The 22,692-nt window shown below is 52.9% G+C and overlaps 1 protein-coding gene across 1 annotated transcript in view; it reads left to right on the forward strand.

Moving 5' to 3' along the window:
• Window positions 1-29: 29 nt before the first annotated feature.
• The window catches only part of invs (inversin), a 25,965-nt gene continuing 3,302 nt past the window's right edge, over window positions 30-22,692 (forward strand). The window contains exons 1-16 of the mRNA XM_049024405.1: window positions 30-225; window positions 979-1,082; window positions 9,285-9,405; window positions 10,401-10,567; window positions 13,129-13,302; window positions 14,258-14,425; window positions 14,504-14,684; window positions 14,983-15,092; window positions 15,496-15,667; window positions 16,612-16,767; window positions 16,969-17,198; window positions 17,280-17,386; window positions 17,792-18,001; window positions 20,227-20,453; window positions 20,545-21,046; window positions 22,472-22,686. Of these exons, the coding sequence (XP_048880362.1) occupies window positions 1,080-1,082; window positions 9,285-9,405; window positions 10,401-10,567; window positions 13,129-13,302; window positions 14,258-14,425; window positions 14,504-14,684; window positions 14,983-15,092; window positions 15,496-15,667; window positions 16,612-16,767; window positions 16,969-17,198; window positions 17,280-17,386; window positions 17,792-18,001; window positions 20,227-20,453; window positions 20,545-21,046; window positions 22,472-22,686 (2,743 nt within the window). The 5' untranslated portion in view covers window positions 30-225; window positions 979-1,079. The remainder of the gene's footprint in view (window positions 226-978; window positions 1,083-9,284; window positions 9,406-10,400; window positions 10,568-13,128; window positions 13,303-14,257; window positions 14,426-14,503; window positions 14,685-14,982; window positions 15,093-15,495; window positions 15,668-16,611; window positions 16,768-16,968; window positions 17,199-17,279; window positions 17,387-17,791; window positions 18,002-20,226; window positions 20,454-20,544; window positions 21,047-22,471; window positions 22,687-22,692) is intronic.

Raw genomic sequence — 22,692 nt, forward strand, 5'->3', positions numbered from 1 at the left:
TTGTAGTTTCAGTTACTTCGGGACCCAGATGTGCTCCTCCGTCCCGCAAAATAATTTATACCGAACTATACATCCCATAGTTCAGTCTGTGTTTATATGCGACTCCGCGCTGAAAGAAAACCCGGAAGATTGCGAAAGGTTTTTCTTGTGTGGAGTTTTCTCGTGGTGGTGGATACGCAGTGCAACCATGGATCTCTTAACTTTTATTTTTCTCTGGAATATAAGGTGGGTTACATCATGTTTTAGCCTGCGAGCTAATCGTGGGCTACCCAAGCAGTATGACGTTTTTTTGTAAGCTAGCTAATTACTAAAATAGTCACCACATTTTTTTCATCGTTTGCCCCGTTGTTTGCAGTTCTTTGCCAGAACTTAGTGTGACAGAATTGGAAACTTATTAAGTTAAACAGGGGATCTCCAAGGGTAGCGCCTATCGTGAAATAAACCAGATTTACCCCAAATCTCTGGTTAGTTATAGCATTGGTCCTGGCTGAATCTTTTTGTACAGGTCAACCCATTGTCATCTAACTAAATCATGTAGAGCATGAAAATTTTGGTGGCGACTTATCTGAAAATACTCGTTAGCTCACTGAATTAATGTACTGAATTGCTGAAGGAGTTGAGACATTAAGGTGCGCACCGCTCTTCAGGACGACATACTGCCCCGATACTGCAACGTTTAATAATAGAGAAAATGTTTGCCTCTGACAGAATATCACTATAGAGCAGACTGACTGGTTTTGGATAACGGGGCAGTGTGAACTCGCAGATCTGACTCTTTCATTCAGTAACAGATCCGGTGAAGCAGGTTGACCGGACATATGAGCTGGTGTTTTAGCTCCACAGGCATCACCAGAAATATTGCCAAATCCACCGGCCTGGTGTACCTTATAAATCAGAGTGAAATTTGGGGATTTGGGTCAGGGAGCCTGGCTTGTGATGTCCCAGATGATGCTTACGCTTTCCCATCGCCTCCTTTAGATCGCCAACTTCCCCAAGGCCCGGTCAGGCTGTGTGAGAGTGAGAAGAGACGGTGACAGTGTGATAGCTCCTATTTGACTGGTCATCCAGCCATCCCAACCATGGTAAGCAGGGTGCCATGCTACTGTGTTGAGGCTTGGGATTCCCTCACACTGTGGCATTCAGCATGGCTATATCTGGTGGGGGTGGAAGGGGGTGGGTGTACGTCTCACATCATATCAGTGCAGGTAACTAGTAAGCAGGATGCTTGTGGGGATTCAAGTATACAGTTATACTGCCTTATCTTCTGCACTCACAGTAACCCACTGAATAAGCAGCTATGTAAGTTAGATAGATACCATCCATCCATCACCGTAACTGCTTAATCCCAACTGGGGTCACAGGAGTGGGGGACCGGAGCCTGTCCCAGGAACAAGGGGTGCAGGCAGGAACCAACTCTGGGCAGCCAACACACCGTAGGGCTGTGGTAGGAAACCAGAGCCCCGGAAGAAACCCATGTGAACACAGGGAGAGCGTGCATGAGCGTGCATGAGTGTGCATGGGTGTGTATGAGCGTGCATGAGGCAGCAGCACTAACCTCTGCGCCACCATGCCGCCCACATATAGATAGATGATATTACTATTGTTGTTGTCATGTTTATAGTTTTTCTCCTAGTCTTTCATCTGGCCAGGGTTGTGGTGATTGGGAGGTTGTGTCGAGAAGTGAAGGATGCTGACAGGTTTTCAGGTGTGGGGGCAGGCTTGCAGGTGGAAAACTGTGTCTGTCTGTCTGTCTGTGTGTGTCTGTGTTTCTTTGCCTTGCTGCTGTAGCGGGTCGAGGTGCAGTGCTCCGTGTTTCCGTCTCTCCGTCTGTCCCGGCTGCCAGTGATTTGCGGATAATCCACCGGGTGCCTTCTGTTACGCCGCCTACCCTCCCCGTGCCGCCTGGCAGGGCGAGGACCTGCGGCGCATTCCCCGCTGCGAGTCGCAGTCACGGTTGACATGGTGACGCGGGCCGCGACACTCATCCTGCGAGCGGCGGGACAGGGCGGTGGTGTTGATGTCACACGCAGTCTGCTGGCTGAGTCCACGCGGTCTGATTCACGGCGGGTGTATGGACCAGGTCAAGTGCAAAGATGAGGCGATTCTACAGTGAAGATGCATCTGTGTTTAGCTCTGCGTGCGGCCAGAGATGGGGTGGACGGGGGATGGGATGGATTGCCGAACTGCAACCCCCAATAAGAGGCTGAACAGATATTAAAACACCCAGAGCGGTAATTTTGTTACAAATATGATCCACACACGTACGGTGTATTAACTGTATAACCCATAATAATGATTAATCGTGTAACACGTGTTAACTGTAAGACTGCTAAATGGGATTTAATCAGCAAATACTGCTTTGTGTAGAATACACAGCCCTCGCGGTAAGTAGGAACGAATTAATTATGCTCAGTGTTTAATTTAATCCCAGTATTAGTATTAAGAGGATCTGGTTTTAGCTGGTTTGGCTTCCTCGTGTTTACTTCAGGTAGCCTGTCCTGCTCCTGCTTCTTCAGGGCACTGAGTGCTTCTCTGTCGATGTCCTTTCCGCCACGCGGATGCACTGAGGCATGACAGCACGGCATTGCCCCTCGAGGGCCCCCCCCCCCCCCCCATCCCGAAACATTGATTTCTTGTTTGTTTTTTTTTTTTGTCTGTCCGATTGTTTTCCATCAGCCGCCTGCCGTAGCTGGTGGGCTAATGGCTCGTTGCAGGCTAATTGGACATTTAATTAGATCACAGCTTTATCCCCGTTAGGCGGGCATGTTGACAAGTGTGATGGTGATCCCTGTGCGGTTACAGCTCGTCGGGTCTCATTTGGTCGGTGTCAGAGCAGCGGTGCACAGGTGGAGAGGGAGGCGCTGAACACTGATGTGGAGGCGCAGCATGACCTGCAATCCCCCCCCCCCCCCCCCCCCCCCCCCGAGCCCATCTCATCGATGGACCCGCACTTCCACTTAAGATGTATTCACTTTATTTCTGCTGATCCTTAACGTTCCTCTTCAGGTGTGAGGCTGCCTTTAACGAACACTGAACAGGGCATATTGCCTAACGACCGATGCTACCGAGGGTGCTCTGTTAACGTCATTAACGGGGGGGGGGGGGGGGGGGACTGGAGGATGCCAACTAAACAACCAAACCGTGTGCTGTTGCCTCCCCCCCCCCCACCCGCTAGTGACAGCGGCCCCTCCCGGAACCCACAGCTCTGTGTTGGTCCTATGAGCATGCAGGGTGCTGCCTGGAAACATCTGCTTGGCGGATGTTTGGCGCCGTGGGGACGGCCCGCCTCCCCATGCCGGTGTCTGCCAGGGACGCCATGACCAACCCAGGCTCCTTCTCAAGGGAGGTGGAGGGGCCGCTGCATCACTCACGGTCCTGTTATGTCAACGTGTTGCTCTGCAGGGGAGGCAAACCGTCCGGGACGTCTTAGCCAATAATGCCGGCAGTGCAATGCTGCTAAATAAATGGGGCTCCATCGGAGGAGTCATTTAGGTGAATCACGTCATCCATTCATCTTGCATAACTGCTTATCTAGTCCTGGGTAACAGTGAGCCTAGAGTCTGTCACAGGGAAAGGTACACCTAGGATGGCAGGCAGTCTATCGCTGGGCCCTCACACACAATGGGGAATTTGGAGGCAGAAATTGGCTTATTCGTGTGTTACATAAATGTGGGTGTTTAGCTCCTTATAGAGCAAGATCCCTCTGTAGCTGCTTGTTAAAGCTTCAGGTCCTGCAGTTGGACCTTTATGCATGTTTTATCCTATGATTGACAGCTGTGGCCTCCCCTAATCGTATTACTTTCCCTGGTGGTGGGTGATGCTCACTCTGCCTGTCATCTCCCATCTGCCGTACCTCTCTATATTGGGTGTGGCAGCCTAGCCCCCCCAGGATGATGGTCTAATTGGTGGCACCGCCAGGAGAGCGCAGCCCCGCCTTTGCCCAAGCGAGCGAGACGATTGGCCACAGGGGAATTGGCAGCAGACCCTGGGCTCACATTGTTTAAAAAAATAAATAAATCCCAGTGGTTTAATATGCAATTTGTACCACGGTGAGGTGTCAATCATCGGTAGGAGCAGATTCCCTGGGGAGGGGCCCAGGGCTCACTGTATAGTGCATGTCAAGCATGTCTGGCAGAAATCGTGCCTCTGCAGGAAAATGAATTGACATTCTGCCGGTGCTTTCCCACATGGCACGGGGATTCTCCCAGAACGTGGGAGTTTCTCAGTAGAAGGGAGACCCAGGCAATTATGAGGGAAAAGTCCCATGTAAATTTCGCCCCGATCTGTCGGCCGAGTGGACGTATATGACGTATATGTGTTTCCCCGCAGCGTCAGCTGGCGTGTCGTGTATGGAAAACGGCAGCATCCGCCTCGCTGATGTCAGTAGGAGCCGAACGCGATTTTGAACGGCCGACACTGTGGTCACTGCGGCCAGTGCCTCGTATGTTGAAATATTCAGGATGTTTGGGGACTGGCATGTGTGGGATGCCACTGTTTGTCAAGCTAATTCATAACCGGTTTCAAATCTGGAAAATCAGTTTCACCACAAAGTGTCAATTAGTCGTCGTCAACATGAGTCATCGTTCCCAGCCACCATAGTCATCTTCATTATCAGTGACCATCGTCATCATCAGATCATGTTCTTCTTTGGGGTGAAGGATGTGTTACTTGGTGTCGAAGGAGACAGAATCAGTAAGTTAGTTTTTGATTTTTTTTTGTGGGTTTTTCACTGAATTGTGTCAGATTTCCTATTTAAAACATTTTTTCAGTTGTTGAACAGATCAGCCCTATAGAGGCTCCGTCTTGGTCAGTTGAGGGCCGGTGACATACTGTGGCTTCTGTGGGTACGGTACTCTGTCAGAGTTAAGAAGAATGAGCTTTGGGGTTGTGCACAGACATTCACCACATCCAGATCACTCACCCCCCCCATGTCAACTTTCGACCTACTGGGCCCGATCCTCATTATGCTCTGCAGAGAGGAGCCTGCAGCTGCTTGGCATGGGGACGCTTGTCTCTGTTCCTCTGTTCTTTATGGCCTGGCTCTGCAGAAGCCCCGACTGCTGAATTAGCACTAGAAAGGAAATCTGCAGGAAAATAGTTACAAACTGGTAGGGAGGCTCCTCTAGCGCCCCCCGCCCCTGGTCCTCTGTGAACATTTGGCTCTGTTGGACGAGCTGGAAAGATGCCCACACACACATCAGAGCTCTGCCGCTGCCCCCCTCCCCCCCCACCTTGCTGAAGCGCAGTCCGCCGAGCCGGCAAACACGGGCGCCCGTCTGTGTCTCCATCGCGTGAATCCCTAATACGTTCCAGAGGTGGGTACGGGGGAGCACGAAGGAGCCGGTCGCACGCTACCCACGCGGGGGGAGACAGCCAGGGTGTGTTAGTAGGTGGGAGGGGCAGGGGAAGCAGGAGTCTCACCCCTCCCCCTCCACAACAGTGTTCCCTCCGTTTTTGGGGGACCTCAGAATGGATTTTCCCAAGGAACCTATTCTGCTACTGGTTCCACTGCACTGGCTTTCAGACTCTAGGTGTCGGCCGGCTGATCCGTAGAGCTGAGAGTGTTTACCCGGCTGACTGAGCTGGAGCCGGCCCCCCGAATCAGACGCCACCTTTCAGGTTCCTGACTGTCAGCTGCCGCTCATTGTGCCTCGCTATAGTCCGCAGTGCAACAGCATGCAGTTTGGTTGTTTAGTCGATATGTTTCTTTTTTTGTGTTAATTCCTTTAAAATATCTTTTTTTTTTTTATAATAATTTTTTTTTTTTAAGAGCTCTATGAGTTTTGTCCTTTAATCTTTGATTTATATACTAATAACGTGACTGCAATTGTTTAGGAGCTTAAAGTTAAATACTTAAAATCATATTTGGTGTGTAAAGGCAGCATTATTCTCAATGACGCCCCCCACCCCTTTCCCAGCAGTGCTGCTACCCGGAGGTCCTGTTTGCGTCGCTATCTTGCCCCACATTACGAGAGAGCACAGGGGGACCGGATTCATAAATAATTCACTGAAGTAGTTGAGATTGTTGCTGAGGAGCAGTTTCTGTGTTTCAAGGTGTGTAACTGTACCGTTTCTAGCTTGTCCCATGAGCACCGTCTCCCAGGTGCCTATCATCATTTTCCTGTGTCATCATGCGTTATAAGCGAAACACTAAAAGGCACGTTGGGATCATTTGTTACGCCGTCAAACAGCTGATTTAGGTTTTGGTTAAATCTCTTCATCTATTTTCATCTGGACGAGACCTGGAATATACTACAATGCGAAAAGACTGAGAATTCAATTAATTCTTTTGCAAGACATTGGGCCGTCTGAGTACGTTTTCTGCTCTGTGGTTCTGTATTTTCAGCTGGGGCCTTAAATAGGAGCCCTGAATGGGAACCCAGCTGGGTCACATTGCCGAATACAGAGGTGACACTTGTCTTGTTGAAGCCAGGTTTAAGATGGTTTTTCTGCTATCATTCAATAATATGCAGCTTGCCTCCTGTACATTAGATGGGAGATTGGATTCCAAGGTACCTTATTGGCCGGACAAATTTGAGGGCATGGGGTGGGTGGATGCTGCCTTCAGAACCAAGTCACTCCTTGTGCAGAGAGAGCTGGTTTGAGGTCTCTGTTGTATGTAATGCAGGGAACCTAAGTTCTGTTCTGCCCACCCACTTCCTGTCCACTGACGTTCGCTCACGTTCATGACTAGAAGAATGCATTGTGGTTCCTGGACCCGCATGGTGCTAGTGCGCACTTCTCCCAGAATCCTCTTGGAACACAAGCTGGGCAGACCAATGAGGGTGGTGGGGGACATTTCTGTTCTGCTGACGGAAATGGCCAAAAGGATGCAGTTGATATCCTTAACGCCCTTGTGAATTTTCTGTCACATAACCAAAAAAATACAGAATCCATCTCTCAGGCACGGCCCGCATACTGCTCCCACACCTATCGGGTCCACGTGACGACCCGGGAAGCGTCGCTCCTGTCGTTACAGCCGCCCCAAAGTGTGCCGTGTGTCAGCGTCATCTTATTAAATCAAATCCCACGGTCTGGAACCTGGAAATGCGCAAGTTGGGAGTGGCACGACTGATGTTTGTTGGTCATACAAACGAGAGCATTGTGCCTAACGTATAATTTCCCCTCGAGTGAGTAGTAAAATCGGAGAGCCTTGGGTTCCTCTTTGCCGACCGGGACCCTTAAATAGGGGTTTAATCACCATCTCCGAGCCGGCTAGACCAACTAACCCCAATTGGCTCCCGTGACTCTGCTACTGGGTAAGAGCTTGACAGCACAACAAAAAGGGGCATGATGGGTAATTACCCACCGGAATGCCGTGTCGGCGGGCAACCACAGCTCCCGGGGTTTTGTTTCCAGCAGGGGGGTGGACTTGGGGGGCTGGGCAGAGAAATGTGTTTTTGGGGCCTTGACACATTTATTGAGTTATCATTTTTTCCCCCTTGGCTAACAGACATTTTTGGTTAATGGATGCTCTTAATTAACTCGTTTGAGATGAACACCATTCAGTGGAAGCTGTTCCAATGTTGTTTTCCTGATGCCCCAGGAGGAGACCCCCCCCCCAGCGAGTTTGAGCCAGTCCCAGCAGGGACCTTCTCACCAGGCATGTGTCCAGAACCACAGGCATCTTCTTTTCATTACTGACCGGTTAAGTTCGGTATGGGTCCGGCTTGCCAGCGTAATCCGTGCCTCCCTCAGTTTTTCCCTCGTTAAAAGAAAACGAGACTTCAAATGCTGGGGTAGACTGGACTCCCCTCCCCCAAGACAAACAGACATGCACCCTGGGGGCTGGTAGTGTGATCGTGGTCCTGGTGCAACATGTAAGTGTAAATGTACCCCTAGGGCTATGTGAGAACGTCATACCCCAGTCCTAGTCTGGCACAGGGACTTTACTGATGTGTGCTGTGTGGTACCTCCTCAACCCGGTTATGGGGAGACCCATTCCTGATCCCCCCCCCCCCCCCCCGCACCCCCCGAATGGGAATCACGCTCCATTCCAAACACGCACCATTCTTTGTGTTTATTTTCTGTTTTACTTCAGCGCTATCTGCTGAAGTTGGGTTTTGTAAATTGATGCAGAGGCCCAACAAAAACCCTGTGTGGGATTCGAACAAGTTAAGTTTTGTGAAATTATTGGATCATACGAGATTCTAGAGAATTAGTTTTTAGTGGGTTTTACGTGGGTGCCAGGTCTGGTTTCGTGGAGTTGGTCATACTTCCTTTTTTAAGAGTAGACGGTATTGGTGATACGGATGTAGGTGTGCTAACTGCAGTATTTCCCGAGTGATGAAATGCGATTGTCATTCACTCCATTTTCAGGGTCACTGACAATGTAAGAAGTGCTTGTTGTTGCATGCAGCCCTCGGGGGGGGGGGGGGGGGGGTGTAGGAGAATCAAACTGTTCCTCTTCTCATACAAGCTCTTCTTCACAGGCATTGTTGTGATTTATTTCTTTGTACACTTTGCTTCAGCTCAGGCGCTTGGCTTTGCAAAGCCCGAAACGGCGTGACACACTTGGCTGCGCTGATGGTGACCTCCAGTGCCGCAGCCCGGGACAGATCCGGAAGGATTTGGGGGCCGCCGCCTACCTACTCCCATTGGCTTATCCAAGTCCAGAACTGTGTGGCCATTTCACGAGGCATAGTGTAGATCTCTCCTCTCATATGTAATAAAAAAATATATTTACACAACAACACATGGGTTTCAGATGTGAGTTTGCGTTTAGTGAAGCTGTGGGGGGTAGTAATTGATTTCCCCTCTTAGCCCTGGCAGGAGAACTGCTGTTCCATGAATAAAAGGCGGAGTGGGGCAGACACACAGTAGGGGTTCCCCTCGGCGTCACGCCCGGACCACTTCCTACCCCAGGATTACCCAGCATTTCCTCCCGCTCCCGGTGCCAGCCGCCTACTACCTGAGCCCCCGCATGAGGGCCGAGTTAAACGGGCATCAAAGGAACCCCCCTGCTCTCCAGCCTACCCCACCCTGCCAGGCCCGAGGCAAGGGCCGAGGGCCAAGGGATGGGTATTACTGCGATGTAGAGGGGCCTCATTGCCACTGCAATCCTTCCACCGGGCACGATTTCGTAGAGATCAGGGCGGGTGTGCTGTGGGTGCTCTCTGTGCTCTTAAGCTTTAAGCTCTGCTTTGTGTGTGAAGATCCTCATCGTGTGTCTGTCGTGGTGCCATGCATCCAGTGGGCCGGGGTAATGAGGGGGATGCGCGGCATCATTCATAGTGTTACCTGAGGGGAGTTTCACGTGACGGGGGCCTCGCTGTGTGTTGCAGGCAGCCCTGCCGCCCCTCAGCACGGCCGATCCTGCGGCTTCTGGCACCGCCCCTCTTGGTTCTCAGGTCCACGCTGCAGCAATCAACGGAGATCGGGGGACGCTACATAAGCTGATCACAGGTAACCTTGACCTCTGACCTTTTGGCTTCTAGGTTTGGAGACATTCTGTGAATACCTTCCCATCTTTGTCGTAATTCAGGATCCCTTAACATCAGTTACATATGCAAATATGCATCCATCCATTTTCCAAACCGCTTATCCTACTGGGTCGCGGGGGGTCCGGAGCCTATCCCGGAAGCAATGGGCACGAGGCAGGGAACAACTCAGGATGGGGGGCCAGCCCATCGCAGGGCACACTCATACACCTTTCACGCGCACATGAACACCTACGGGCAATTCAGCAAGTCCAATTAGCCTCAGCATGTTTTTGGACTGTGGGGGGAAACCGGAGTACCCGGAGGAAACCCCGCGACGACATGGGGAGAACATGCAAACTCCACACACATGTGACCCAGGCGGAGACTCGATCCTGGGTCCCAGAGGTGTGAGGCAACAGTGCTAACCACTGCACCACCATACTGCCTCCAATATGCAAATATGTCATCCATCCATCCATCCATTTTCCAAACCGCTTATCCTATTGGGTCGCGGGGGGTCCGGAGCCTATCCCGGAATCAATGGGCACGAGGCAGGGAACAACCCAGGATGGGGGGCCAGCCCATCGCAGGGCACACTCACATACCATTCACTCACACATGAACACCTACGGGCAATTCAGCAACTCCAATTAGCCTCAGCATGTTTTTGGACTGTGGGGGGAAACCGGAGTACCCGGAGGAAACCCCACGACGACACGGGGAGAACATGCAAACTCCGCACACATGTGACCCAGGCGGAGACTCGAACCCGGGTCCCAGAGGTGTGAGGCGACAGTGCTAACCACTGCACCACCATGCCGCCCCCCAAATATGTCATATTTATAATAATTATTATTTAATGAAATTAAAAGCATTTTTGCTTAAACTCAATGTTTTGCATTTTGTGTTTCGAGGTAAAAGCAAGCAAGCAGGTTTACGCTTTATTTGATCCGTGCATGTCTGTGTGTATGCATGCAGCTGACCCCACCCTGCGGGACAGGGAGGACGCCTTCGGACGCACGCCCCTGATGTACTGCGTGCTGGCCGACCGGCTGGACTGTGCCGAGGTGCTGCTGAAGGCTGGAGCCTCCGCAAATAAGGCCGACCGCAGCAAGCGCACCGCCCTGCACCTGGCGGCGCAGAAGGTAAACGGGAGCTGTGCAGCATGGGAACGCAGTAAGAACCAGCTTGTGTAAAGATGTCAGACGATTCCACCCCCATAACACAGAGTGGTGAGGAGGCAGATTGCATGCTGGGAGTTGAGTCTTTGTGGTCCGTATGTATTCGGAGAGGAGTGAGCAGAGCCCAGGGGCCCCCAGCTTTTGTCATGCCGTGAACTGGATCGGCGCCGTCAAGCTGAACCTTAGTTCATTTCAGAAACGGGCTGCCGGATGGGGGAGGTTGGAACGAGAATTCAATCCGGGCTCTTAAATCATTTTAAATAAAGGAAAACAAAGAAAAGAGTAGGGTGGGGGTGGGGGCGGGGGGGGGGGGGGGCAAGGTCTCTTCCAACCTAAGATCAGAGGCTCATAAAGGCTGCATTTTTTAATAATGGCTGCAATGTGTGTCTCATCACTGGAGGAGCAAAGTGCTTCCACATGCCCCCCACGACCCACCCGGGCTGCTGGGGGCACCGGCCTCACACCCTGGTCGACATAAGGCATGTATTCCAGCCTTATTCAAGGTCACTTTAATGTGATTTGATTTAAAAGAAGCTAATTATCGTTGGTATTTAATGCAGTAATTCTGGCGTGGGAAGACGCATTTACTCTCTTGGGCATCCTGTAGTGGCCAAATCCTTCTATGAATGTCCCCCCACGGTCACTCTCAGTCTCCTCCACAATGAAACTTCCCTATCAGAGACCGCCTGCCCCCCAAATCATTACCCAGCAGCCTCAGCGTCTTCTCCCGGGGTGAGGTCTGTTTATAAACACTCTCTCTTGGGGGGCTATGGACCCCCGGGTATGGTGATGTGTTGCCTCACTTGTGCTTCACCTTGAACAAAAACGTGTGGTAAATAATTGTCAATCTCTGCTTTATAGAACAGCTGTTTTATTAAACAGTTATGTGATTCCTGGCAGGGACATACTACCCTTAGTATGAAACTGTACCTCGGACCTTAGCTTAACTGGCACAGTATGCATTGCTTGCATTTGTTACTATACCGTGTTTAGGGTTGGTGTGAATTTCTACTTTGTATGTGTCATTCCCTACTGTCTCAGTCTATCTCACTGTTATTGTCTGCCTGTTTAACATTCTCACTTTTTATTTTTGTGCGTGATTCTCTCACTGTCTGCATGTATGTATGTATGTATTCGTGTGTCTGTGCTGCCTGTCTGTGAGACTCACTGCCTGTCTGTCTTTCTGATTCTCTTCTCTCTGTCTTGACTTCCTCACTGTGCTTCTGACTGTCTGGCTTTGTGTCAGATTATCTTCTGTCTGCTTTTCTGCGTGTGTCTCTCTCATTCACATTCTGCACATTGAGACTCCTGGTGTCTGCCTGTCTAACTCTCTCTTCTGTCTATCTTCGTGTAACTTTCTCGCCGTGGCTCTACCTGTACACATGGTGATGTCGTGCGGAGAGAGCCTGAGATGGGGATACAGCGCCCCCTAGTGGACACACCCTTTCAACCACGAGCCTGTCACATTGACAGTTTCGGCGGCCTGTCGATATGCACCCTTCCCCTGTTCTGTCTTATCTTCTCTTCCAAGCAGTTAGACTGTTTAAGGACAACCAGGCACCCGAAACAGCGAGTCTGACCAAACAGGCCCCCCCCCCCCCCCACCCCCGTGGTTCTCTCAGGCCATGCAAGTCGTAATCCTCTGCGTCCCTTCCTCCATAATATTTTAAAGAATTTAAAGTGTTAATTAGCTTTTTCTGGGGCCTGTGAGCGACAGTGGAGTGGATCTCATTTGTGATGTCCTGGTTCCCTGTCAGACGGGACTTGGTGGGGGGTGGGGGACGTTAACCACACTGACACCTGGATCAATAGCCGCCCGCATGGCGTGTCCGGGGGATTAACGCTCTAATTGGATTGAGAGCAGGGAGGCGGGTGGGGTCTAACCCTGTCAGGGCACCTGGGGGCAGGGGAGAGGAGGGGCGGGGTGGGGCAGGACCGGACCCCCTCCAAACCTACGACAAACCTGACGTGGAGATCGGGGATGTGTATGTGATCGGGGATGTGCTCAAACCAGGAAGGTCTTTTAAACTGAGCAAAGGAGATGCTTTTACTGTTGAGCTGACCACGTGAGTACCTAGTGGTGTATATTAACGGTGTGCAGGAGTACTCTGAGTGGACTGGAATGAGTACTGGAATGGTTTCCCAATTCCTGACTGTTTTCCTTTCAATTCCTTCACTGCTGGTGCTTAAAGTTGATTATCTGATATTTGGTGGGGATGATGATGTGAGACGGTAGCCCGAGCGACCAGCGTGTAGCCGTGGCCCCCCATGTGTGAGTCGTCCGAAATCGAGAAGGTGTGTGGCCATGATAAGCCGTTTTAAGGGGCCGCTGGAAGGTAGAGACTCAGGATCGATAAGCTGTTGCAGTTGATGCACCGGCTCCTCGTCACTCTGGCTGTGAGTTGGAAGACCCGTGCTGTGCATTTTCAGTCTGGTGTGCTTGGGGGGGGGGGGGTGTCACCGTTATCCTTAAAGGTCGGGACTACATGTGTGTGTGTTTGTGCGTGCGCGTGTGGCCTCCCCAGGGCAACGTGCGCTTCATGAAGCTGCTGTTGGCGCGGAGGGCCGACTGGCTGCAGAAGGACCTAGAGGAGATGACGCCCTTGCATCTCGCCACGCGGCACTGCAGCCCCAAGTGCCTGGCCCAGCTCCTCAAGCACATGGCGCCGGGGGAGGTGGACACGCAGGACAAGAACAAGGTGGGTGGGGGGGGGGCTTCAGCATCACCATTCTGCTTTGTAGAGGGATGTTCATGCTACAAAGGGCCACCATGTAAGAGGGCCTGGCACATCCAGATGGCCGGGGGGGGGGGGGGGGACAAGGTCAAGGGGGAGCCAGCGGAACAGTGGGGAGCCCTCTGAGGTCCTGTGGGAGGATGTGAGGCTGGCTAAATATATGCCTCGTAAAAAGTGGGTTTCTGTTAACAGGCCCCGGCAGGCAGGTCTAGCTCAGGGCCCGTCCCGTGCCAGTTAACCCCGTCAGCGTTACCGTGCGTGCTGCCCGCTGCAGGGCGTCGTCGATGCGCTGCCAGGCCGCTGTCAAAACGTAGCATCTTATCTGTCCCTACTGGACTGTGGACCGCGAGCCCCTGCACTCCCTCCTGCGCCCCAGGACCCAGCCCATTCCAGGTCCGTCAGAACTGCTGTGCCGGTGTCACATCTGCCACCCAAATGCGCCATGTGCAGGAACTGCGGCTCCTTTGGGCCCATTTGCAGGAGTGGTTGTGTAATGCAGTACAAGTACAGGAACCATTTGGGTTCTGTTAATGTACGTTCTAGGGGCGTGTGGTATGACAGAGCCCAGTGCTCCGCATCCTCATTTCCGTCAGGCAGTGAACCCCCCACCCCCATTCCCTAGCACCCCCTCTGCTCCATTCTGGCCACATGGCCCTGAGCTTTCAGACTCCTTCAACATGCGAATGAGCCCACAGGACGGCCCTCCTGTACTATGCAGTAACTCTTTGTCATGCACGACAGGCGTCTGCGGTGGGTTTTAGGTTCTGTCGCCCGGTTTCATTTCCCCCTGAAATGCCATGGCCCTGGTTCCCTTTGTCTGGCTTTTCTGTAGCTCCACCCCCAAACACGGTTCAGGTGGAGGTTGAGTGCTGCGCATGACTGACGTCGCCCCCTGGTGTCCCCCTTTCCCTCCCTGCAGCAGACCGCCCTGCACTGGAGCGCCTTTTACAACCACCCGGAGCACGTCCGGCTGCTGATCAAGCACGACTCCAACATCGGCATTCCGGACAGCGAGGGCAAGATCCCACTGCACTGGGCCGCGCACAACAAGGAGGCCAGCGCCACACGCACCGTGCGCTGCATCCTGGTGGGTGGGGCTCCGCCCTGCTCCTCCCCTCTCCTGCCAGCCTCTCACTAACCCCCGGGTCACCATCGCCCCCTGCAGGATGCGGCTCCCACTGAGAGTCTGCTCAACTGGCAGGACTACGAGGGTCGCACGCCGCTGCACTTTGCTGTCGCCGACGGCAACGAGGCTGTGGTGGAGGTGCTGACTTCGTACGAGGGCTGCAGTGTCACGGCGTACGACAACCTCTTCAGGACCCCGTTGCACTGGGCAGCCCTCCTGGGTAAGAGTTTTGGGGGGGGGGAGCTATTGCCACTTCCTGTGTGTCATTAGCCACTTCCTGTGTGTCATTAGCCACTTCCTGTGTGACATTAGAAAATTGTTTCAGACTTTGTTTCAGCCACCCAGTTGAGTGCTCTATGTCTGACTCTTTATACTCAGCTGGTTGGTTGAAACAAAACCATGGTCTGGATTTATACTTTATGGACTTGAAATTTCCACCTCTGTGTGTCAGATAATTGCTCATTGTGTGTGTGTGTGTGTGTGTGTGTGTGTGTGTGTGTGTGTGTGCGCGCGCTCAGGCCATGCCAGGATCGTGCACTTGCTTCTGGAGAGGAATAAGTCTGGCACCATCCCATCGGACAGCCAGGGTGCCACTCCGCTCCACTATGGCGCACAGAGCAACTTCGCGGTGAGTCCATCCGTACGGAAGGCTTTAAACAAAACAGCATTTCCTCTGTCATAATCTTAATATTTTAACCTTTTTGGCCCCTTTAAATGAAAAACATTTAATGACTGCTCAAACACAGCTGATAGAATTCCTCCTGAATTCACCCTGCCAGCCCTATTTAATACCCATCATGGGGACTGCTCATAGGGGTTAGCTGGAATTCATCGCACGAGACTCGGATAGGCCTCGAGGAAATGGATCGCCATGGCAGCATGAGGCTTTGCACCCAGTCCAGCTCTGTGCTCCTGGTACCCAGATTAACTGCCATCCAAATTCAGGCTCATCAAAAAGACAGACCGATGTATCGCACAGCTCTGATTTTGGAAGCACCGCTTGACCGTGCGCCTCTGCTCCTGCCCTGCAGGACACGGTGGCCATCTTCCTCCAGCACCCGTCTGTTAGGGACGACCCGGACCTGGAGGGCCGCACCGCCTTCATGTGGGCCGCTGGCAAGGGCAGCGACAATGTTATCGGCACCATGCTGGACCTGAAGCCCGACATCGACATCAACATGGCCGACAAGTATGGGGGCACCGGTGAGTGCTTGCTATGGGGAGCAGCAGGGGATCGTGGGAGATAGTGAAGGGGGTTTTGGGAAGATAAGGCCTGTAACTGAAAATACTGTCAAGTTCAGAAGGGTTCAAATTAAACACCCGAGCTGACGCATCCTCTTCCGGAGGCCTGAACCTGTCCCCCATCCCCCGAAGCCACCCCTGTCTGCCAGAGACGTGACACGTACGTGGCAGGGTGGCACGCGGTGATTAATGAGCTAACAGGCTCATCAGCATTGGTCACACGTGGGTCATGATGGCAGAAATGCTGTCCGTCTTTATATTCCTGAGCTTTGGGTCAGACCGGGCCCCTGACTGGCCCCCACATTTGGGGGCCTGGTGTGCTATAGGGCCTTATGGAATTTGAATGATGTTCCATCCCCCCACCCTACCCCACCCCCCGCAGCTCCTCCAGACACACAAGCCCCCTGCCCATGTGACCCTCTCCGTCTGACTTAGGCGATGGGGAGACAGACGGACAGCTCTTCTGTTTGAAGGGAGATTTAGGAATTAATAAGCTGGAGCAGGCCCCTCTGGGTGTTTGTCCTGCCCCCGCGGGGGGGAGGGGGGTCCGCTGTGATTGCATCGTTTTGGTTTTTTGTGGATTCATCCATCAGCCCAAGTAAACCTCCCCCAGCCTGGCTAAGAACGGGAACCAGGACTTGCTGCCCAGATTGTCTCTCTTTACAAAGGTGTCCAGGGAATTAGACCATTAACAACAATTAGCACTCTTCTCAGAGATTCTTGTCATTTAGTTTAGAGTTTTACCCGCCTTTACCCATTAGTATGACTAGTTTAAAGTACAAATCCAGACCAAGAATGATAGGTAATTTTCTTGACACTTACAGTGTGACTTGAATGTGTAAGCATTTGGTGGTTACCCATTAGTGTGTGACTGTGTGTGTGCGCGACTGCATCTCTACACGCAGCCCTGCATGCGGCCGCCCTCTCGGGGCACGTGAGCACGGTGCGGCTGCTTCTGGAGCGCGGGGCCATGGTGGACGCCCTAGACGTGATGAAGCACACCCCCCTCTTCCGGGCCTGTGAGATGGGCCACCGTGACGTCATCCTCACCCTCATCAAAGGTATCGGAGGGCACGCTCTCAGATCACAGGCGTGGCCTGAACCTTTCGGTCCACAGAAACGGCGACGGACCTGAGTAAGGTTGCCTGGGTGACCGAGTATCATAAGAAGGGCGCCATCACCAGCCCACATGTTGTTATGGTAAAACTGTGAGCCGTCTAGATCTTGTATGTTCTCATATGGTCCCCTGCTTGTCCCTACAGGCGGGGCCCGTGTGGACCTGGTGGACCTGGACGGCCACACGGCGCTGCACTGGGCGGCCTTGGGCGGGAACGCGGAGGTCTGCCAGGTGCTGATGGAGAATGGGATCACCCCCAACGTGCAGGACCAGGCGGGCCGAACGCCGCTCCAGTGTGCAGCTTACGGGGGCTACATCAGCTGCATGGCTGTCCTGATGGAGAACCAGGCTGACCCAAACATCCAGGACAAAGAGGTGATTCACCACAAAAGCATCTGTGCCCTGTCTGGATATCTACACTCCGTTCCTATGTACAGTCTGTATGTGTGGCTGCAGGGGAGGACAGCCCTGCACTGGTCTTGTAACAACGGGTACCTGGATGCAGTGAAGCTGTTACTGGGATATAACGCCTTCCCCAACCACATGGAGCACAGTGAGGAGAGGTGAGGCAGTATCCAGGACCAGCCCAGACCTGTTTGCTTGGTATCTATCCTTCCGAACCATCATGCGTAACACAAGCTGAGAGCAGCCTTCACTTGTATCACATATTTAGTCTTTGTAGCTGAGATACAAATTTGAGGGTTCGTCCTTAGATTGCATGGATATAACCATGAATATGTCATATACTGTCACCGATGCATTTTAAGAAGTAGGTTATGGAAAACGTGGTGGTTAAAGTTGTGTGTAGATTTTTGTAGCTCGTGTCTAGAAGGGATTACAGGAGGAATTGGAATCGATTGATTGGAATGGTGAAACGTCTGTAAAAATCACAACCATGTTTTGGTGGCTTGATCATCAAACTGCCATCTTTTCATCGGTGCGCCTCTCGGGTTTGGGATGGGGGGCAGGTACACCCCCTTGGACTACGCCCTCCTCGGGGAGCATCAGGAGGTCACCCAGTTCATGCTGGAGCACGGCGCCCTCTCCATCGCCGCCATCCAGGATATCGCGGCGTCCTCTATCCAGGCCGTGTACAAGGGCTACAAGGTGCGGCAGGCGTTCAAGGAGCGCAAGAACCTCCTTATGAGACACGAGCAGCTTCGCAAGGACGCTGCCAAGTGAGGACCGCCTACACGCACACACACACACGCACACACACACACACGCCGGCCGCTGGGAGTCACCGCCGACTCCTGACGCCCATGTAGACAGCATTCCTCCAAAACCCGCTCTTTCATTTTGACAGTTTTTCTCCCGTTCCTCTTGGATGACTTCTTTGAGTTCCATCCACAGTTCCTCTGTTTGTCTATCACGTATGTCCAGACATCTTAAATTGGTTTCTGGTGTTTCGGGGATATTCTCCGTGTGATTTCTTGGGAGTCGGACGGCCTTGTTGGAGTTTGCAGATAAATAGTTTATGATCTGCTCCACAAGGCACTGGAGGCCATGCCTTTGGTCTGCTGTCGTTTGGCACTAAGGACGTAGTCTGATTTCTGTGAGCTCCATGCGGTGACATCTGGGTGTAAAAATGCTTCTTAAAACTGGTCTCGGCATAATCCAGTGTAGCCGTTACATGGAAGAGTATATTGAAATCATTTGATGCTGATCAGTCATTGACAGCACTGTATCCAGTTTCAGTCCTTCCATCAAGATTTTCATGACTGGAATCCACACCCCTCCATGTCAGTGGTGCTATCCAGAGCCATTTGCTCTTATCTGAACGCGGGAGGAGGGAAGGAGAGGGACCCCCCCCCCCCCCGTCGGGCAGCAATTAGCTTGCCTTCAGGCTACCTCCTCCTATTGATCGCCTGAGCCACGTGGTGTGTGTGTGTGTGTGTGTGTGTGTGTGTGTGTGTGTGTGTGTGTGTGTGTGTGTGTGTGTGTGTGTGTGAGAGAGAGTCTGACAGCACCATCCAGCCTCCACTGCGGGGCCCATAATTTTCTCAGCCATAATGCCGGCCCGTGACGGGGCTCTTCCTGCGGGTCCCGTTCCTGTCGCAGCCCCCGCGTCCGGACCGGCGTCGTGCTGCTCTGCCGCTAATTGGAGCACATGAGCGGCGGCGGCTGACATTTACCAGCTGTCAGCACAGGAGATGAATGGGGCACAGGGGGTGGCTGGGGGTCTCTCTCCTCTTCTGGGCCTTCCTCTGCCCCCTTCCTCCACTCCTGCCGCAGTTTCTCTTTCTCTGTCTGTTTTTGATAGCTCTTGATAGCTTCCATTCTCAGCATCCTGATATCTTTCTCCTTGCTTAGCTTTTCCAAGACTCTTATTGTCTTTTTCTCCCCCGTTTTCTTATCCTGTATCTGCCAGACCCGAGAGGTGTAACAGAAGAGAGGCTGAATTCTTACATCTCACACTTGTCCAGATGTTGAACAAAGTAAACTTGGTGTGTTGGTGCCTGCAGCATTAACATGTGGCTCTCTCTGAAGCAGCTACAGTGAGCTACACTGTGTAACAGCCCGGAGAGTGTAAAACACATGTAACGGTCACAATAACTTGTGTGTAACCCGCTGTGTAACAGCCAGTGCAGTGTGTAACCCGCTGTGTGACGACCAGTGCAGTGTGTAACCCGCTGTGTGACGACCAGTGCAGTGTGTAACCCGCTGTGTGACGACCAGTGCAGTGTTGTAACCCGCTGTGTGACGACCAGTGCAGTGTGTAACCCGCTGTGTGACGACCAGTGCAGTGTGTAACCCGCTGTGTGACGACCAGTGCAGTGTGTAACCCGCTGTGTGACGACCAGTGCAGTGTGTAACCCGCTGTGTGACGACCAGTGCAGTGTGTAACCCGCTGTGTGACGACCAGTGCAGTGTGCAACCCGCTGTGTGACGACCAGTGCAGTGTGCAACCCGCTGTGTGACGACCAGTGCAGTGTGCAACCCGCTGTGTGACGACCAGTGCAGTGTGCAACCCGCTGTGTGACGACCAGTGCAGTGTGCAACCCGCTGTGTGACGGCCAGTGCAGTGTGCAACCCGCTGTGTGACGGCCAGTGCAGTGTGCAACCCGCTGTGTGACGGCCAGTGCAGTGTGCAACCCGCTGTGTGACGGCCAGTGCAGTGTGTAACCAGCTGTGTGACGGCCAGTGCAGTGTGCAACCCACTGTGTAACAGCTAGTGCAGTGTGTAACCCGCTGTGTGATGACCATTACAGTGTGTAGCCAGAGCAGTGTGTAACCCGCTGTGTAACAGCCAGTAGAGTATGCAAGCCACTGTGTAACAGCTGTGTAATGACGTGGAGGGCATGGAACCCATTGTGTATCTCAGCGTATAATGGCCTGGAGAGTGTGTAACTATTTGTGAAATTCACAGTGGTGTGTATGTAACTATATCTCTGGTCCCTAGGAAACGGGAGGAGGAACAGCAGCGGAGGCGGGAGGCGGAGTTACAGGGCTCCCTGAGTGGGGTGCGGCAGGTACTAGCTGTTCTGTCTGTGTCGGAGCCCAAGGATAGGGTCAGTATCGAGCCTCCTGGGGGCCCTGTGGCCAGAAAAACCTCCAAGACAGAAAGGGCAGAGCGCAACCGGGCACGATGCACCAGGAGCAGACCTGAGGAGCAGCGGAAGAGTAGGGGTATGGCCAACAGTGACTGGAGATGCTGAAATGTATAAGAGAAACGCCTAAATGAATGAAATGTTATTCAGTGTGTTTTCTGTCTCTCCAGAACTGAGGAGCAGGGCATCCAGAAGTGAAAAGGAGGCTAAGGTGACCACACCCATGGCCCCACCCCCAGCCACGCCCCCAGCAGCCTCAGCAGCAGGGTGTGGTGGTTTAGCAAAACCCGTGGGAGCTCCCCATGACCCAGAGAGCCAGAAGGCCATGTGGACGTGTAGATCGTCCCAGGCTCAAGAGGTGGCCACCAAGGCAATGGGGAAGTGCCCAGAGGGGGGGCGGCACTCACCTGCTGGTTCCAGTAGGCCGTGCAGTGCCCATCAGACACCACTGCACCACCCTGGGGCTCCACACAGGAAGACCAGGAGTCCACACCTTCGCTCCACCCTCAATGGTGCACGTCCGGGCCTCCCAGGAACCTTCTCTGGACCCCCAGTCCCGCTGCCGTCCCCAGAGAATGTGGAGCTTATGCCACTGCGGCTGCAGGTGGTGGACAGGGAGGTGTTCTACAAAGAGATCCAGGCAGCCAGCACCATCCAGAGGGCGTGGAGGAGGTGGGGCTGAAGAACAAGCATAGAGAGAGACACACACACACACACAAGCACAAGCAAGCATGCAAACACACACCAGCCATGACTGAAGGCAGGATCGATAGGCTGACACTTGGCCAGCTGCTGCTCGAATCCTGTGTGTGGTCAGGGGGGCGGCTGATGGATGGGCGAGGTGTTTGACGCCAGACGGTGCACGGCAGTGGACTGTGGACCTGTCTGTCACTTCACCCACCTACTCATTCCCGTAGGAGACCCCCTCCCTCCACATTGCTTTTTTAAATTACAGCTGTACAGACTACGGGCCAGATTTACTAAGCAGGGCGAATTAGCGTGACGGCGCAATCAAAGAAGAAACGAACGTCAGTGGCAGTGGCCGGTTCTGCCAGTGACCTGCTGGAAATGCGCAGTTTTATGAACACAGTCGCAGTCAGTTCATTTAAATAATAACCGACCCAATCCACCAAAGGGCTGCACAGAATAAGATGTTTTTCGGCCTTAAATAATGGCGCAGTTTGCAGTAAATTGCAAATCAATTTAAATACTCCCCCAAATTTTGAGCTTATGGATAATGGCCAGTCGAAGAATTAGTTGTGTCAACGCCTCTCCACTGCTCACGTTTGACTGCACATCTTCAGTATATCCTGACAGCACTATTTTAACACCAAAAGAGGGTTTGCACTGGATGCTGTGTATAAATCTGGCCCTAAGTAGGAACTGGTGTAACTCTGGTTAAGCAAAGCTTTACTGGAAATGTGTCTCCTTGGACCCACATACTGGTTCCCGTTTGGTGGAGCTGCTTGTCTGTCTCGACCATTCCCACCCCTCCCATCTCTCCCCAACTGTGGACACAAGACACTACAAACCCGTATTATTGGGCTTGCACGATTATTGAGACCAGTTTTTAAGAATCTTTCCGTCATATCTCTGCGTTCAAAGGTTCAACAGCAGAGTCCCATGTGGAATGTGGACCTCTGACCATGAGGTCCGGTGCAGCTTTTGGCTCCCGGCACTCGTGTGCGGCAGGGAGCGGCAGGCAGTCGCACGCCGCCTGACCCCAGAGTGCTGCGTGTTACCGCCATGTGTCCATGTGTCCGCCATGTGTCTGCCACATGTGCCCCAGGTGGAGGCTGGCATGCCGTGGCACTCTGCGGTCTCCTGCACATCAACACCTCGGGAGCAAGGAGGGGGCTAGGGCACAGTGATTTGGAGACCGGCCGAGGTCTTTAACGAGGGGGAAAAGTTCAGCGGGTTGGCGAGATGCGACTAATGGTCTGCACACGTCTCTCAGACTCTGATGCTGCTTGGGGTAGGGGAGAGTCCTGCGTCAGCCAGTTCTCAGGCCCCCCGAGGCTGTGGGGATGGTGTACAGGGGAATGCTGCTTACAGTTAATCCTGTCGCTGCCATCCATGTTTGCGTGTCTCCTGCAGGTTCCACGTACGCTGCAGGCTTAAGGAGGCACTGTGCAGGGGTGAGAAAGGGGCGGTGTCGGCAGAAACAGCCACCTCCCTCCTCGTCCAGCTGCTGTGGGATAGGCAATTTAACTTGAGCTCCGCCCCTCCGAAGGCCACGCCTCTAACAGAACATCACACTCCTCCCAGCAAGGCAACAGCCAAGAAAACCACAGTGCTGCAGAGTATCTATGGTGAGT

This window comes from Brienomyrus brachyistius, chromosome 9, assembly GCF_023856365.1.
Source record: "Brienomyrus brachyistius isolate T26 chromosome 9, BBRACH_0.4, whole genome shotgun sequence".
In the NCBI taxonomy this organism is placed as follows: domain Eukaryota; kingdom Metazoa; phylum Chordata; class Actinopteri; order Osteoglossiformes; family Mormyridae; genus Brienomyrus; species Brienomyrus brachyistius.